Here is a 15,918-nt window from a genome sequence, read left to right on the forward strand (position 1 = left end):
GTCCATGTAGCTTACAAAATAAAGCATGACACTGAAGATGTCAAGACGGCTGCCACAAACACCCATGGACAAAAGACTTAATCCTAACCTTACTGTTGGTTTTTGCTAGACTTATACATGCAAGTATCCGCATTCCAGTGTAAATGCCCTAGGCACCCTTCAACCAAGTCGATAGGAGCGGGTATCAGGCACACACAATTGTAGCCCAAGACGCCTTGCACTTGCCACACCCCCACGGGTACTCAGCAGTAGTTAACATTAAGCAATGAGTGTAAACTTGACTTAGTCATAGCAATTTAAGGGTCGGTAAATCCTGTGCCAGCCACCGCGGTCATACAGGAGACCCAAATCAACATTATAACGGCGTAAAGGGTGGTAACATGCTATCTAAGTAACTAAGATTAAAAAGCAACTGAGCCGTGACAAGCCCAAGATGCTCATAAGGCCAACTACCAAAGAAGATCTTAGACTGACGATTAATTGAAATCCACGAAAGCCAGGGCCCAAACTGGGATTAGATACCCCACTATGCCTGGCCCTAAATCTTGATGCTCCAAGCTACCTGAGCATCCGCCCGAGAACTACGAGCACAAACGCTTAAAACTCTAAGGATTTGGCGGTGCCCCAAACCCACCTAGAGGAGCCTGTTCTGTAATCGATGATCCACGATATTACCTGACCATTCCTTGCTGAATCAGCCTACATACCGCCGTCGCCAGCCCACCCTCCCTGATGGTTCAACAGTGAGCGCAATAGTCCAGTTACACTAGCAAGACAGGTCAAGGTATAGCCTATGGAATGGAAGCAATGGGCTACATTTTCTAGATTAGAACATTACGGCAAAGAGGCCTGAAACGACCTCTGGAAGGCGGATTTAGCAGTAAAGTGGGACCATTGAGCCCTCTTTAAGCCGGCCCTGGGACACGTACATACCGCCCGTCACCCTCCTCACAAGCGACCAAACCCCTAAATACATTAATGCGTTACTCAGCTAAAGAGGAGGCAAGTCGTAACAAGGTAAGTGTACCGGAAGGTGTACTTAGACAACAACCAAGACGTAGCTTAAGCAAAAGCATTCAGTTTACACCTGAAAGATATCTGCTGACACCGGATCGTCTTGATGCCAAATTCTAGCCCAATCTACATTGACCTGGAATAACAAAGCTACTTCATACACCAAACTAAAGCATTTACTAGTCTTAGTATAGGCGATAGAAAAGACACCCATTGGCGCGATAGAGATCACGTACCGTAAGGGAAAGATGAAATAATAATGAAAAACCTAAGCTATAAACAGCAAAGATCAACCCTTGTACCTTTTGCATCATGGTCTAGCAAGAAAAACCAAGCAAAATGAGTTTAAGTTTGCCTCCCCGAAACCCAAGCGAGCTACTTGTGAGCAGCTATTATTGAGCGAACCCGTCTCTGTTGCAAAAGAGTGGGATGACTTACTAGTAGAGGTGAAAAGCCAATCGAGCTGGGTGATAGCTGGTTGCCTGTGAAACGAATCTTAGTTCACTCTTAATTCTTCTCCAAGGAAACTAATAGAACCCTAATGAAGCGAATTAAGGGCAATTTAAAGGGGGTACAGCTCCTTTAAAAAAGAATACAATCTCTACGAGCGGATAAATAATCTATAGAAAGATTCATTGTGGGCCTTCAAGCAGCCATCAACAAAGAGTGCGTTAAAGCTCCGTACTTGAAAAATATCTAAACTACATGACTCCCTCATCATTAACAGGCTAACCTATATTTAAATAGGAGAATTAATGCTAGAATGAGTAACCTGGGTCCTCCCTCTACGACGCAAGCTTACATCCTTACATTATTAACAAATCACCCAGATACGACCAATCAAACAAGCAGAGTATCAGGCATATTGTTAACCCGACAGAGGAGCGTCCGTTAAGAAAGATTAAAACCTGTAAAAGGAACTAGGCAAACACGTCAAGGCCCGACTGTTTACCAAAAACATAGCCTTCAGCAAACAACAAACAAGTATTGAAGGTGATGCCTGCCCTGTGACTTCGTGTTTAACGGCCGCGGTATCCTAACCGTGCAAAGGTAGCGCAATCAATTGTCTCATAAATCGAGACCCGTATGAATGGCTAAACGAGGTCTTAACTGTCTCTTACAGGCAATCGGTGAAATTGATCTCCCTGTGCAAAAGCAGGGATAACTACATAAGACGAGAAGACCCTGTGGAGCTTAAAAATCAGCAGCCACCCCACAACACATTCACACCCACTGGGTTCACGCTTTATATAAACGCTGGCCTGCATTTTTCGGTTGGGGCGACCTTGGAGAAAAACAAATCCTCCAAATATTAGACCATAACTCTAGACTAAGAGCGACCTCTCAAAGTGCTAATAGTACCCAGACCCAATATAATTGATCAATGGACCAAGTTACCCCAGGGATAACAGCGCAATCTCCTCCGAGAGTCCGTATCGACGAGGGGGTTTACGACCTCGATGTTGGATCAGGACATCCTAGTGGTGCAGCCGCTACTAAGGGTTCGTTTGTTCAACGATTAATAGTCCTACGTGATCTGAGTTCAGACCGGAGCAATCCAGGTCGGTTTCTATCTATGATGAACTCTTCCCAGTACGAAAGGACAGGAAAAGTGAGGCCAATACCACAGGCAAGCCTTCGCCTTAAGTAATGAAACCAACTAAATTACGAAAGGCTATCACACCACAACCACGTCCTAGAAAAGGACCAGCTAGCGTGGCAGAGCTCGGAAAATGCAAAAGGCTTAAGTCCTTTAAATCAGAGGTTCAAATCCTCTCCCTAGCTTCACTTAAATGACCAACTACCCTATCCTAGTCAATCTCATTATAGCCCTCTCTTATGCTATCCCCATCCTAATTGCCGTAGCCTTCCTAACCCTGGTAGAACGCAAAATCCTAAGCTACATGCAGGGTCGAAAAGGTCCTAACGTTGTAGGCCCATTCGGGCTTCTACAACCCGTAGCAGATGGAGTGAAACTATTCATCAAAGAGCCAATTCGCCCTTCAACCTCCTCTCCAGTCCTATTCATTATCACCCCAATATTAGCCCTCCTCCTAGCAATTTCCATTTGAACCCCTCTTCCAATTCCATTTCCCCTAGCAGACCTCAATCTCGGACTATTATTCATCCTGACTATATCAAGCCTATCAGTATATTCAATTCTATGATCTGGCTGAGCCTCCAACTCCAAGTATGCCCTAATTGGAGCATTGCGGGCAGTAGCACAAACAATCTCATATGAAGTCACCCTAGCAATTATCCTACTGTCCATTGTTCTTCTTAGCGGAAGCTACACCCTAAGCACCCTAGCAATTACTCAAGAACCCCTATATCTAATCTTCCCTTGCTGACCTCTGGCCATAATATGATACGTATCTACCCTAGCCGAGACAAATCGTGCCCCATTCGACCTCACAGAAGGGGAGTCAGAACTAGTCTCAGGGTTCAATGTAGAGTATGCAGCAGGACCTTTCGCCCTATTCTTCCTAGCGGAATACGCAAACATCATACTTATAAATACACTAACCGTCATCCTATTCTTTAACCCAAGTCTACTTCACCCTCCCCAAGAACTCTTTCCCGTGATCCTGGCCACAAAAGTCCTACTCTTATCTGCAGGCTTTCTATGAATTCGTGCCTCTTACCCACGATTTCGATACGACCAGCTCATGCACCTACTATGAAAAAACTTCCTCCCTCTAACACTTGCTCTCTGCCTATGACATGTCAGCATGCCAATCTCCTACGCAGGCCTACCNCCAAACCTAAGAAATATCCTGGAAATGTGCCTGAACATCAAAGGGTCACTATGATAAAGTGAACATAGAGGTATACCAGCCCTCTCATTTCCTAAGCCTTAGAAAAGCAGGAATCGAACCTGCACAGGAGAGATCAAAACCCTCCATACTTCCCTTATATTATTTTCTAGTAGGGTAAGCTAATCAAGCTATCGGGCCCATACCCCGAAAATGATGGTTTAACCCCTTCCCCTGCTAATGAACCCCCAAGCAAAACTAATTTTCATTATTAGCCTATTCCTGGGAACAGCCATCACAATTTCTAGTAACCACTGGGCAATAGCCTGAACTGGTCTTGAAATTAATACACTCGCCATCCTGCCCCTAATCTCAAAATCCCACCACCCCCGGGCCATTGAAGCAGCAACTAAGTATTTCCTAGTCCAAGCAGCCGCTTCAACTCTAGTCCTATTTTCTAGCATGACTAACGCCTGATACACCGGACAGTGAGATATCACCCAAATAACCCACCCAACATCCTCCCTAATCCTTACTGCAGCCCTTTCAATAAAACTGGGGCTGGCTCCATTCCACTTTTGATTCCCAGAAGTCCTACAAGGCTCCCCTCTCACAACCGGCCTTCTCCTGTCCACTGTCATAAAATTCCCACCGATCACCTTACTGTTTATAACCTCCCACTCACTCAACCCTGCCCTACTAACTACCATAGCCATTCTTTCTGTGGCCCTAGGAGGATGAATAGGACTGAACCAGACACAAACTCGAAAAATCATAGCCTTTTCCTCCATTGCCCACCTAGGCTGAATAACTATTATCCTAGTTTATTACCCAAAACTCACTCTACTGAACTTTTACCTATATGCCGTAATAACTGCTGCAGTATTCATAACCCTAAATTCAATAAAAGTCTTAAAACTATCCACACTAATAACCGCATGGGCAAAAGCACCCTCACTTAGCACAATTCTCCTACTAACACTTCTATCTTTAGCCGGCCTCCCCCCTCTGACCGGTTTCCTCCCAAAATGACTTATCATCCAAGAGCTAACCAAACAGGACATAGCCCCAGCAGCAATTCTTATCTCCCTTCTATCCCTACTAGGACTATTCTTCTATCTTCGCCTTGCGTACTGCGCAACGATTACCCTACCTCCACACACTACAAACCACATGAAACAATGACATACTAACAAACCTGTCAACCCCCTAATTGCCATCTTAACAACCCTGTCCATCATGCTCCTTCCAATCTCCCCCATACTCACTACAATCGTTTAAAAGAAACTTAGGATTACTTAAACCGAAGGCCTTCAAAGCCTTAAACAAGAGTGGAACCCTCTTAGTTTCTGCTAAAATCCGCAGGCCGTTACCCTGCATCTCCTAAATGCAACTCAGGTGCTTTAATTAAGCTAGGATTTTACACTCCTAGACAGATGGGCTTCGATCCCATAAACCTATAGTTAACAGCTATATGCCTAAACCAACAGGCTTCTGCCTAACAGACCCCGGTGTACGACCAGTACACATCAATGAGCTTGCAACTCACTATGAACTTCACTACAGGGCCGATAAGAAGAGGAATTAAACCTCTGTAAAAAGGACTACAGCCTAACGCTTACACACTCAGCCATCTTACCTGTGACTTTCGTTAATCGATGACTATTCTCAACTAACCACAAAGACATTGGCACTCTGTACCTAATCTTCGGAGCATGAGCCGGAATAGTAGGTACCGCCCTAAGCCTCCTCATCCGAGCAGAACTAGGCCAACCAGGCTCCCTACTAGGAGATGACCAAATCTACAACGTAATCGTTACAGCTCATGCTTTCGTCATAATCTTCTTCATAGTAATACCAATCATGATTGGAGGGTTCGGAAACTGACTGGTTCCTCTCATGATTGGTGCCCCAGACATAGCATTCCCACGAATAAACAACATAAGCTTCTGACTTCTCCCTCCATCATTCCTACTCCTCCTAGCCTCTTCAACAGTAGAAGCGGGGGTAGGAACAGGATGAACTGTGTACCCTCCACTCGCTGGAAACCTGGCCCACGCCGGAGCCTCAGTCGACCTAGCTATTTTCTCCCTACATCTAGCTGGTATTTCCTCTATTCTAGGAGCAATTAACTTTATCACCACAGCAATCAACATAAAACCTCCAGCTTTATCCCAATACCAAACCCCCCTATTCGTATGATCCGTACTAATCACCGCAGTACTGCTCCTCCTTTCTCTCCCCGTTCTTGCTGCCGGAATCACTATGCTTCTAACAGACCGTAACCTGAATACCACCTTCTTCGACCCAGCGGGAGGTGGCGACCCAGTACTATACCAACACCTATTCTGATTTTTCGGTCACCCAGAAGTCTACATCCTAATTCTACCAGGATTCGGGATCATCTCCCACGTCGTAGCATACTACGCAGGAAAAAAAGAACCTTTTGGCTACATAGGAATAGTATGAGCTATACTATCCATTGGATTCCTGGGCTTCATTGTTTGAGCACACCACATATTCACAGTTGGAATAGACGTAGACACCCGAGCATACTTTACGTCTGCTACTATAATCATTGCCATTCCAACCGGAATCAAAGTGTTTAGCTGACTAGCAACACTCCACGGAGGGACAATCAAATGAGACCCACCAATGCTATGAGCCCTAGGCTTTATCTTCCTCTTCACCATTGGAGGACTAACAGGAATCGTCCTGGCAAACTCTTCCCTAGACATCGCCCTACACGACACATACTACGTAGTAGCCCACTTCCACTACGTTCTCTCCATAGGCGCAGTGTTTGCAATCCTAGCAGGATTCACCCACTGATTCCCACTATTCACTGGCTACACTATCCACTCCACATGAGCTAAAATTCATTTCGGAGTGATATTTGTAGGAGTAAATCTCACTTTCTTCCCACAACACTTCCTAGGATTAGCCGGCATGCCACGACGATACTCAGACTATCCAGACGCCTACACCCTATGAAATACCATCTCCTCAGTAGGATCACTAATTTCCCTAACTGCCGTAATCATGCTGCTATTTATTATCTGAGAAGCTTTCGCCTCAAAACGTAAAGTACTTCAACCAGAACTAGTCAGCACAAACGTTGAATGAATCCACGGCTGCCCACCCCCATTCCATACATTCGAAGAACCAGCCTTCGTTCAAGTCCAAGAAAGGAAGGAGTCGAACCCCCATATGTTGGTTTCAAGCCAACCGCATAAACCACTTATGCTTCTTTCTCATTAGAGGTGTTAGTAAAATCATTACATAGCCTTGTCAAGACTAAATTACTGGTGAAAACCCAGCACACCTCAACACAAATATGGCCAACCACATACAATTCGGCTTCCAAGACGCTTCATCCCCTATCATAGAAGAACTAGTACAATTCCACGACCATGCCTTAATAACTGCTCTTGCCATCTGCAGCCTAGTATTATACCTACTAACTATAATACTATCTGAAAAACTGACATCCAATACAGTCGATGCACAAGAGATCGAACTTGTTTGAACTATCCTTCCTGCAATCGTCCTAATCATACTTGCCCTACCATCCCTACAAATCCTATACATAATGGATGAAATTAACGAGCCAGATCTAACACTAAAGGCTATCGGGCACCAATGATACTGAACCTATGAATACACCGACTTTAAGGACCTAACATTTGACTCCTACATAACGCCAACCGCAGACCTACCACTAGGACACTTTCGACTTCTAGAAGTGGACCATCGTGTAATCGTCCCAATAGAGTCACTAGTCCGGGTCATTGTCACTGCTGACGACGTACTTCACTCATGAGCCGTCCCAAGCCTAGGCGTGAAAACCGATGCAATCCCAGGACGACTCAACCAAACCTCATTCACTGCTTCACGACCCGGAGTGTTCTACGGTCAATGCTCAGAAATCTGTGGAGCCAACCATAGCTTTATACCCATTGTAGTTGAATCTGCCCCACTCGCCAACTTCGAGAGCTGATCTTCCCTACTGTCATCTTAATCATTAAGAAGCTATGAAACAGCACTAGCCTTTTAAGCTAGAGAAAGAGGACTATTAATCCTCCTTAATGGTATGCCTCAACTAAACCCTAATCCATGATTTTTTATCCTGCTAATTTCATGACTCACCTATTCCATAGTTATCCAGCCCAAACTAGCATCTTTCATTTCTATAAATCCTCCATCTGATAAGATCCAAACAACCCCAACCACCACCCCCTGAACCTGACCATGAACCTAACCTTCTTTGACCAATTCTCAAGCCCATCACTACTAGGAATCCCCCTGATCCTAATCGCAACAACATTCCCAGCTCTCCTACTACCCTCCCAAAACAACCGATGAATCACCAGCCGTCTCTCTACCCTGCAACTATGATTCGTCAATCTAGTCACAAAACAACTGATAATACCATTAGACAAAAAAGGGCACAAATGAGCCCTAATTCTCACATCACTCATAATTTTCCTCTTACTTATCAATCTGCTAGGTCTATTACCCTATACATTCACCCCAACCACTCAACTATCCATAAACCTAGCTCTAGCTATCCCGTTATGACTTGCCACCCTACTGACAGGCCTACGAAACCAACCCTCAGCCTCCCTAGGCCATCTACTCCCAGAAGGTACCCCAACACCCCTAATTCCAGCCCTAATCCTCATTGAAACAACTAGCCTACTCATTCGCCCCCTAGCCCTGGGAGTCCGCCTAACAGCCAACCTCACAGCAGGCCACCTACTAATCCAGCTCATCTCAACAGCCACAACCTCCCTACTCTCAACAATACCAGTAGTTTCACTACTGACATTCATCATCCTATTTCTACTCACCCTACTAGAAGTGGCAGTAGCTATAATCCAAGCCTATGTATTTGTGCTCCTACTAAGCCTATACTTACAAGAAAACATCTAAACTACCAATGGCTCACCAAGCACATTCCTACCACATAGTTGATCCCAGCCCATGACCAATTTTAGGAGCAGCCGCCGCCCTCCTTACCACATCTGGCCTAACCATATGATTCCACTACAACTCACCATACCTGCTAATCATTGGACTTACCTCCACCGCCCTAGTTATGATCCAATGATGACGCGACATCGTACGAGAAAGCACATTCCAGGGCCACCACACCCCAACAGTACAAAAAGGCCTACGATATGGAATAGTCCTATTCATCACATCGGAAGCCTTCTTCTTCCTAGGCTTTTTCTGAGCATTCTTCCACTCCAGCCTAGCCCCCACACCAGAACTAGGAGGGCAGTGACCCCCAGTAGGGATTCAACCACTGAACCCAATAGACGTTCCCCTACTAAACACTGCCATCCTGCTAGCTTCGGGAGTCACAGTCACATGAGCACATCACAGCATCATAGAAGCTAACCGAAAACAAGCCATTCATGCTCTTACACTCACAGTTCTCCTAGGCTTCTACTTCACAGCTCTACAAGCCATAGAATACTACGAAGCCCCTTTCTCCATCGCCGACGGGGTATACGGCTCCACTTTCTTCGTAGCAACTGGGTTCCACGGCCTCCACGTAATCATTGGCTCTACATTCCTCCTAGTATGCCTTCTACGCCTAATTAAATACCATTTTACACCAAAACACCACTTCGGCTTTGAAGCTGCAGCTTGATACTGACATTTCGTAGACGTCGTATGACTGTTCCTCTACATGACTATCTACTGATGAGGATCTTACTCTTCTAGTATATTAATTACAATCGACTTCCAATCCTTAAAATCTGGTTTAAACCCAGAGAAGAGTAATGAACATAGTCCTATTCATAATCATTTTCTCATTCACTCTAAGTCTCATCCTCACCCTATTGAACTTCTGACTAGCACAAACAAACCCAGACGCAGAGAAACTCTCCCCATACGAATGTGGATTCGACCCTCTAGGGTCCGCCCGGCTGCCATTTTCAATTCGATTCTTCCTAGTAGCGATCCTTTTTCTACTGTTTGATCTAGAAATTGCCCTGCTACTCCCCCTACCATGAGCCATCCAACTACAAACCCCTATCACCACACTAACATGAACCTCCATCCTTATTATTCTCCTCACCCTAGGACTAGTTTACGAATGAATTCAAGGAGGATTAGAATGAGCAGAATAACAGAAAGTTAGTCTAACCAAGACAGTTGATTTCGGCTCAACAGATTATAGTTAATACCCTATAACTTTCTTAATGTCTGCCCTACACCTAAGCTTCTTCTCCGCCTTCACCCTAAGTAGTCTAGGACTCGCCTTCCATCGAACTCACCTAATTTCAGCCTTACTTTGCCTAGAAAGCATAATACTATCCATATATGTCGCCCTTTCCATGTGACCAATTCAAACCCAAACATCCTCTGCCAACCTCCTACCCCTCCTTATATTAGCGTTCTCTGCCTGTGAAGCAGCAACAGGACTAGCCCTACTAGTCGCCTCTACCCGAACTCACGGTTCTGACCATCTACATAACTTCAACCTACTACAATGCTAAAAGTCATCATTCCAACTATTATACTCCTACCTTTAGCTCTCCTCTCCCCTTGCAAACACCTGTGAACTAATACTACAACTCACAGCCTATTAATTGCTACCATTAGCCTTCAGTGATTAGTCCCCACGTACTACCCAAGCAAAGGACTAACTCCTTGAACCTCAATCGACCAAATCTCTTCTCCCCTACTAGTTCTATCGTGCTGACTACTTCCCCTTATACTTATAGCAAGTCAAAATCACCTAGAACAAGAGCCCATCATTCGCAAACGGATCTTCATCACAACCATAGTCACAGTACAACCCTTTATCTTACTAGCCTTCTCAGCCTCAGAACTAACCCTATTCTACATTGCATTCGAAGCAACTCTAATCCCAACCCTCATCCTAATTACACGATGAGGAAACCAACCCGAACGACTTAATGCAGGCATTTACCTGTTATTCTACACACTCGCTAGCTCCCTCCCACTGCTAATTACAATCCTCCACCTACACAATCAAATTGGTACACTATTCCTCCCAATACTAAAACTGCATCACCCAACAATAAATAACTCTTGAACAGGCCTAATCTCGAGCTTAGCCCTCCTGCTAGCTTTCATAGTAAAAGCCCCCCTATATGGCCTACACCTATGACTGCCCAAAGCACACGTAGAAGCCCCAATCGCTGGATCAATGCTCCTAGCCGCCCTCCTCCTAAAACTAGGGGGCTACGGCATTATACGAATTACCATCCTAGTAAACCCTTCCACAAATAACCTCCACTATCCATTTATTACACTGGCACTATGAGGCGCAGTAATAACCAGTGCCATTTGTCTCCGACAAATCGATCTAAAATCTTTAATCGCCTACTCCTCCGTAAGCCACATAGGACTAGTCATTGCCGCAACCATAATCCAAACCCAATGAGCTTTCTCGGGAGCAATAATTCTAATAATCTCCCACGGTTTAACCTCCTCAATACTATTCTGCCTAGCCAACACAAACTACGAGCGGACCCACAGCCGAATCCTTCTCCTCACCCGAGGCTTACAACCACTTTTACCTCTAATAGCCACCTGATGACTACTAGCAAACCTAACAAACATAGCACTACCACCAACAACCAACCTCATAGCAGAATTAACTATTATTGTAGCCCTATTCAACTGATCCCCACTAACAATCATTTTAACAGGAACTACAATCATTCTAACTGCCTCCTACACCCTTTACATACTAACAATAACACAACGAGGAATACTCCCATCCCACATCACCTCTATCCAAAACTCTTCCACACGAGAACACCTCCTAATAGCATTACACATAATCCCCATAATCCTACTCATCCTCAAACCCGAACTCATCTCAGGAATCCCCATATGCAAGTATAGTTTCAACTCAAACATTAGACTGTGATTCTAAAGATAGAAGTTAAACCCTTCTTACTCGCCGAGGGGAGGTTAAACCAGCAGGAACTGCTAACTCTTGCATCTGAGTCTGGAACCTCAGTCCCCTTACTTTCAAAGGATAATAGTAATCCAATGGTCTTAGGAACCATCCATCTTGGTGCAAGTCCAAGTGAAAGTAATGGACCAAATACTCATACTAAACACATTCATACTACTCACCCTAACAGTCCTATGCACTCCCATTGTCTTCCCCCTCCTATCTAACAATTTAAAAAATACTCCAACCACCATCGTAAACACTGTCAAAACCTCCTTCCTGATCAGCCTAATCCCCATAATTATCTACATCCACTCAGGGACAGAAAGCCTCACTTCCCTATGAGAATGAAAATTCATCATAAACTTTAAAATCCCAGTCAGCCTGACAATAGACTTCTACTCACTGACTTTCTTTCCAATTGCCCTATTCGTCTCCTGATCCATCCTACAGTTTGCAACATGATACATAGCCTCAGACCCGTACATTACAAAATTCTTCACCTTCCTCCTTCTTTTCCTAATCGCTATACTCATCCTAATCATTTCAAATAACCTATTCCTACTATTCATCGGATGAGAAGGAGTCGGAATCATATCCTTCCTACTAATTAGCTGATGACATGGTCGAGCAGAAGCTAACACTGCTGCATTACAAGCCGTACTATACAACCGAGTAGGAGACGTAGGCCTTATCCTGTGTATGGCATGACTAGCCTCCACCATAAACACATGAGAAATCCAACAAATCTCCTCCCAAGACCAAATACCAACCCTCCCACTACTAGGACTGATCCTAGCTGCAGCAGGCAAATCCGCCCAATTTGGCCTCCACCCCTGACTTCCAGCAGCAATGGAGGGCCCAACCCCTGTGTCCGCCCTACTCCACTCCAGCACCATAGTAGTAGCCGGAATTTTCCTGCTCATTCGAACCCACCCCCTGTTCAGCAACAACCCCACCGCTCTGTCCCTATGCCTATGCCTAGGGGCCCTCTCCACACTCTTTGCAGCTACATGCGCCCTAACTCAAAATGATATCAAAAAAATCATTGCCTTCTCAACATCCAGCCAATTAGGCCTAATAATAGTCACTATCGGCCTAAATCTCCCTCAACTGGCCTTTTTACATATCTCAACCCACGCATTCTTCAAAGCTATACTATTCCTATGCTCTGGGTCAATCATCCACAATCTCAATGGAGAACAAGATATTCGAAAAATGGGAGGCCTTCAAAAAATACTACCAACAACCACTTCATGCCTAACCATTGGAAATCTAGCACTAATAGGAACACCATTTCTAGCAGGATTCTACTCAAAAGACCAAATTATCGAAAGTCTCAGCACCTCCTACCTAAATGCCTGAGCCCTAACCCTAACTCTCTTAGCCACATCATTCACCGCAGTCTACACCATCCGAATAACCATCTTAGTCCAAACAGGCCACGTCCGAATTCCCCCTCTAACCCCCATAAACGAAAATAACCCGGCAGTTCTCTCCCCAATCACACGCCTAGCAATAGGAAGCATCACAGCAGGATTCTTAATCACCTCCTATATCCCGCCTGCAAAAACCCCACCAATGACTATACCACTCTCCATCAAAATAACAGCCATTGTAGTTACCCTCCTAGGAGTCATCCTAGCCCTAGAAATCTCAAAAATAACTCAAGCCTTAACCCTACCTAAACAAAACCACTTCTCAAACTTCTCCACATCCTTAGGATACTTTAACCTCCTGGTTCACCGATTTATCACAACAAAACTACTAAGCGGAGGACAAAACATTGCCTCCCACCTAATTGACCTCTCCTGACTCAAACTACTAGGCCCTGAAGGACTGGCCAATCTACAAGTAATAGCATCAAAAACCGCCACCACCTTCCACACAGGCTCAATTAAAGCCTATCTAGGATCATTTGCCTTATCAATCCTCATTATCCTACTATCAACATACAGAACTAACCTAATGGCCCTAAATCTACGCAAAAACCACCCTCTACTAAAAATTGTCAACGACTCCTTAATTGACCTTCCTACTCCATCAAACATCTCAGCTTGATGAAACTTCGGATCTCTACTAGGCATCTGCCTAATCACACAAATCATCACAGGTCTACTGCTAGCCATGCACTACACAGCAGACACTTCCCTCGCTTTTACATCCGTAGCCCACATATGCCGAAATGTCCAATTCGGATGACTAATTCGAAACCTACATGCAAATGGGGCTTCCTTTTTCTTCATCTGTATTTACCTACATATCGGCCGAGGGTTCTACTATGGCTCCTACCTAAACAAAGAAACTTGAAACATTGGGGTAATCCTACTACTAACCTTAATAGCAACTGCTTTCGTAGGATATGTCCTACCCTGGGGACAAATATCTTTCTGAGGTGCTACAGTCATCACCAACCTCTTTTCAGCAATCCCATACATCGGACAAACCCTAGTAGAGTGACTCTGAGGAGGCTTTTCAGTAGACAACCCTACACTAACCCGATTTTTTGCCTTCCACTTCCTACTCCCCTTCGTAATCGCAGGACTGACACTAGTCCACCTAACTTTCCTGCATGAAACTGGATCAAACAATCCGCTAGGAATCCCCTCAGACTGCGACAAAATCCCATTCCACCCCTACTACTCCATTAAAGACCTACTAGGCTTTGTGCTAATACTAACACCACTCATTGCTATAGCACTATTTGCCCCAAACTTCCTAGGAGACCCCGAAAATTTCACGCCCGCCAACCCCCTAGCTACGCCCCCACATATCAAACCAGAATGATATTTCCTATTTGCATACGCCATCCTACGATCTATCCCGAATAAATTAGGAGGAGTCCTAGCCCTAGCTGCTTCAGTCCTAGTTCTATTCCTCATCCCCCTGCTACATGTCTCCAAACAACGCTCAATAACTTTCCGCCCTTTATCCCAAATCCTATTCTGAACCCTAGTTGCAGACCTATTCATCCTCACATGAGTTGGGAGCCAACCGGTCGAACACCCATTCATCATCATTGGTCAGCTAGCTTCCTTTGCCTACTTCACAATCATTCTAGTCCTATTCCCCATTGTAAGCGCACTAGAGAACAAAATGCTCAACCTTTAATTAACTCTAATAGTTTATAAAAACATTGGTCTTGTAAGCCAAAGATTGAAGACTAAACATCTTCTTAGAGTTACTCACAAATCAGAAAGAAAGGAGTCAAACCTTTATCACCAACTCCCAAAGCTGGAATTTTCAACTAAACTACTTTCTGACCTACCAATTAAACTGCCCGAATTGCCCCCCGTGATAACCCCCGCACAAGCTCCAACACCACAAATAAAGTCAACAACAGGCCTCACCCTGCAATTAAAAGCAGCCCCGCCCCGAGCGAGTAAAATGTAGCTACACCACTAAAATCCGACCGAACCCATGATAAACCCCCATTATTCACTGTATCCACCCCCATAGTAATTTCAGAAAGCCCCCCCATAACAACTCCCACAACAACAACGACTAGCCCCATCCCAGCACCATAACCAACAACCCGTCAACTCCCTCAAGACTCAGGATAAGGGTCAGCTGCTAACGCCACTGAATACACAAACACCACTAGCATCCCCCCAAGATACACCATCACCAGCACCAAAGAGATAAAAGAAACACCCATACTTACCAGTCACCCACACCCAGCAATAGAAGCCACAACCAGACCCACCACCCCATAATAAGGAGAGGGATTAGATGCAACTGCTAATCCCCCTAAAACAAAGCATAAGCTTATAAATAATACAAAATTTATCATAAGTTCCTACCTGGACCCTCCCCAAGATCTACGGCCTGAAAAGCCATTGTTATTTAAATTTAACTATAGGAACTCTCGGACCCCCCCCTTACCCCCCCCATGTTTTTACATGGGATTTTGGCTATGTATTACTTTGCATACAATTCTCGTCCACATTAGACATGATATGCATGTAGGATAACTCACATAGTTAGTAATGCAAGACCTTACCGAACTCAAATATCATCGCCCATAACGATCCAAACGGACAATATCCACTCCAGGCACATTCCCATTTCAGGTACAACAAACCCAAGTGATCCTACCTAACAACACCAGACAGGCGTCGCCCAAGATCGAGAGTGTTTTACCGTACATACCACCCCACTCAAGTAAACGAGGAATATCCTAGTACACCAATGAAT

At 44.8% G+C, this 15,918-nt stretch overlaps 13 protein-coding genes and 24 non-coding genes across 37 annotated transcripts, besides 1 other annotated feature; 28 read left to right on the forward strand and 9 right to left on the reverse strand. All coding sequences in view use genetic code 2, as the record gives it.

Moving 5' to 3' along the window:
• On the forward strand, positions 1–71 carry trnF(gaa). Its single transcript has one exon. It is a non-coding gene; the product is annotated as a tRNA-Phe (tRNA).
• Positions 71–1,049, forward strand: I3K49_mgr02. Its single transcript has one exon. It is a non-coding gene; the product is annotated as a 12S ribosomal RNA (ribosomal RNA).
• Positions 1,050–1,051: 2 nt separating this feature from the next.
• trnV(uac) lies at positions 1,052–1,121 on the forward strand. The gene has a single exon. It is a non-coding gene; the product is annotated as a tRNA-Val (tRNA).
• I3K49_mgr01 lies at positions 1,122–2,724 on the forward strand. Its single transcript has one exon. It is a non-coding gene; the product is annotated as a 16S ribosomal RNA (ribosomal RNA).
• On the forward strand, positions 2,725–2,799 carry trnL(uaa). The gene has a single exon. It is a non-coding gene; the product is annotated as a tRNA-Leu (tRNA).
• An 8-nt stretch (positions 2,800–2,807) lies between these two features.
• Positions 2,808–3,785, forward strand: ND1 (NADH dehydrogenase subunit 1). Its single transcript has one exon. It carries the CDS (start codon positions 2,808–2,810, stop codon positions 3,783–3,785), a length of 978 nt encoding a protein of 325 aa, YP_009944818.1.
• Positions 3,786–3,793: 8 nt separating this feature from the next.
• On the forward strand, positions 3,794–3,866 carry trnI(gau). Its single transcript has one exon. It is a non-coding gene; the product is annotated as a tRNA-Ile (tRNA).
• A 5-nt stretch (positions 3,867–3,871) lies between these two features.
• trnQ(uug) lies at positions 3,872–3,942 on the reverse strand. The gene has a single exon. It is a non-coding gene; the product is annotated as a tRNA-Gln (tRNA).
• On the forward strand, positions 3,942–4,010 carry trnM(cau). The gene has a single exon. It is a non-coding gene; the product is annotated as a tRNA-Met (tRNA).
• On the forward strand, positions 4,011–5,051 carry ND2 (NADH dehydrogenase subunit 2). Its single transcript has one exon. The coding sequence runs from the start codon at positions 4,011–4,013 to the stop codon at positions 5,049–5,051; it is 1,041 nt and encodes a 346-aa protein (YP_009944819.1).
• A 1-nt stretch (position 5,052) lies between these two features.
• Positions 5,053–5,122, forward strand: trnW(uca). The gene has a single exon. It is a non-coding gene; the product is annotated as a tRNA-Trp (tRNA).
• A 1-nt stretch (position 5,123) lies between these two features.
• Positions 5,124–5,192, reverse strand: trnA(ugc). Its single transcript has one exon. It is a non-coding gene; the product is annotated as a tRNA-Ala (tRNA).
• A 6-nt stretch (positions 5,193–5,198) lies between these two features.
• On the reverse strand, positions 5,199–5,271 carry trnN(guu). Its single transcript has one exon. It is a non-coding gene; the product is annotated as a tRNA-Asn (tRNA).
• A 2-nt stretch (positions 5,272–5,273) lies between these two features.
• On the reverse strand, positions 5,274–5,340 carry trnC(gca). Its single transcript has one exon. It is a non-coding gene; the product is annotated as a tRNA-Cys (tRNA).
• Positions 5,341–5,410, reverse strand: trnY(gua). The gene has a single exon. It is a non-coding gene; the product is annotated as a tRNA-Tyr (tRNA).
• Position 5,411: 1 nt separating this feature from the next.
• On the forward strand, positions 5,412–6,962 carry COX1 (cytochrome c oxidase subunit I). The gene has a single exon. The coding sequence runs from the start codon at positions 5,412–5,414 to the stop codon at positions 6,960–6,962; it is 1,551 nt and encodes a 516-aa protein (YP_009944820.1).
• trnS(uga) lies at positions 6,954–7,026 on the reverse strand. Its single transcript has one exon. It is a non-coding gene; the product is annotated as a tRNA-Ser (tRNA).
• A 4-nt stretch (positions 7,027–7,030) lies between these two features.
• Positions 7,031–7,099, forward strand: trnD(guc). Its single transcript has one exon. It is a non-coding gene; the product is annotated as a tRNA-Asp (tRNA).
• An 8-nt stretch (positions 7,100–7,107) lies between these two features.
• On the forward strand, positions 7,108–7,791 carry COX2 (cytochrome c oxidase subunit II). The gene has a single exon. The coding sequence runs from the start codon at positions 7,108–7,110 to the stop codon at positions 7,789–7,791; it is 684 nt and encodes a 227-aa protein (YP_009944821.1).
• A 1-nt stretch (position 7,792) lies between these two features.
• Positions 7,793–7,862, forward strand: trnK(uuu). The gene has a single exon. It is a non-coding gene; the product is annotated as a tRNA-Lys (tRNA).
• Position 7,863: 1 nt separating this feature from the next.
• On the forward strand, positions 7,864–8,031 carry ATP8 (ATP synthase F0 subunit 8). The gene has a single exon. The coding sequence runs from the start codon at positions 7,864–7,866 to the stop codon at positions 8,029–8,031; it is 168 nt and encodes a 55-aa protein (YP_009944822.1).
• On the forward strand, positions 8,022–8,705 carry ATP6 (ATP synthase F0 subunit 6). The gene has a single exon. The coding sequence runs from the start codon at positions 8,022–8,024 to the stop codon at positions 8,703–8,705; it is 684 nt and encodes a 227-aa protein (YP_009944823.1).
• Positions 8,706–8,712: 7 nt separating this feature from the next.
• Positions 8,713–9,497, forward strand: COX3 (cytochrome c oxidase subunit III). The gene has a single exon. A coding segment is annotated over exon 1 (785 nt).
• trnG(ucc) lies at positions 9,497–9,565 on the forward strand. The gene has a single exon. It is a non-coding gene; the product is annotated as a tRNA-Gly (tRNA).
• On the forward strand, positions 9,566–9,916 carry ND3 (NADH dehydrogenase subunit 3). Its single transcript has one exon. It carries the CDS (start codon positions 9,566–9,568, stop codon positions 9,914–9,916), a length of 351 nt encoding a protein of 116 aa, YP_009944825.1.
• Position 9,917: 1 nt separating this feature from the next.
• On the forward strand, positions 9,918–9,987 carry trnR(ucg). Its single transcript has one exon. It is a non-coding gene; the product is annotated as a tRNA-Arg (tRNA).
• Position 9,988: 1 nt separating this feature from the next.
• Positions 9,989–10,285, forward strand: ND4L (NADH dehydrogenase subunit 4L). The gene has a single exon. The coding sequence runs from the start codon at positions 9,989–9,991 to the stop codon at positions 10,283–10,285; it is 297 nt and encodes a 98-aa protein (YP_009944826.1).
• On the forward strand, positions 10,279–11,656 carry ND4 (NADH dehydrogenase subunit 4). The gene has a single exon. A coding segment is annotated over exon 1 (1,378 nt).
• trnH(gug) lies at positions 11,657–11,726 on the forward strand. The gene has a single exon. It is a non-coding gene; the product is annotated as a tRNA-His (tRNA).
• Positions 11,727–11,792, forward strand: trnS(gcu). Its single transcript has one exon. It is a non-coding gene; the product is annotated as a tRNA-Ser (tRNA).
• Positions 11,792–11,862, forward strand: trnL(uag). The gene has a single exon. It is a non-coding gene; the product is annotated as a tRNA-Leu (tRNA).
• On the forward strand, positions 11,863–13,680 carry ND5 (NADH dehydrogenase subunit 5). Its single transcript has one exon. The coding sequence runs from the start codon at positions 11,863–11,865 to the stop codon at positions 13,678–13,680; it is 1,818 nt and encodes a 605-aa protein (YP_009944828.1).
• Positions 13,681–13,689: 9 nt separating this feature from the next.
• On the forward strand, positions 13,690–14,832 carry CYTB (cytochrome b). The gene has a single exon. The coding sequence runs from the start codon at positions 13,690–13,692 to the stop codon at positions 14,830–14,832; it is 1,143 nt and encodes a 380-aa protein (YP_009944829.1).
• A 3-nt stretch (positions 14,833–14,835) lies between these two features.
• On the forward strand, positions 14,836–14,904 carry trnT(ugu). Its single transcript has one exon. It is a non-coding gene; the product is annotated as a tRNA-Thr (tRNA).
• Positions 14,905–14,913: 9 nt separating this feature from the next.
• trnP(ugg) lies at positions 14,914–14,983 on the reverse strand. Its single transcript has one exon. It is a non-coding gene; the product is annotated as a tRNA-Pro (tRNA).
• A 9-nt stretch (positions 14,984–14,992) lies between these two features.
• On the reverse strand, positions 14,993–15,514 carry ND6 (NADH dehydrogenase subunit 6). Its single transcript has one exon. The coding sequence runs from the start codon at positions 15,512–15,514 to the stop codon at positions 14,993–14,995; it is 522 nt and encodes a 173-aa protein (YP_009944830.1).
• A 1-nt stretch (position 15,515) lies between these two features.
• trnE(uuc) lies at positions 15,516–15,587 on the reverse strand. The gene has a single exon. It is a non-coding gene; the product is annotated as a tRNA-Glu (tRNA).
• Positions 15,588–15,918: part of a sequence feature (putative control region) that runs on past the window's edge.

The sequence above is a fragment of the mitochondrial genome of Aphelocoma coerulescens (assembly GCF_041296385.1).
Source record: "Aphelocoma coerulescens mitochondrion, complete genome".
Taxonomy (NCBI): domain Eukaryota; kingdom Metazoa; phylum Chordata; class Aves; order Passeriformes; family Corvidae; genus Aphelocoma; species Aphelocoma coerulescens.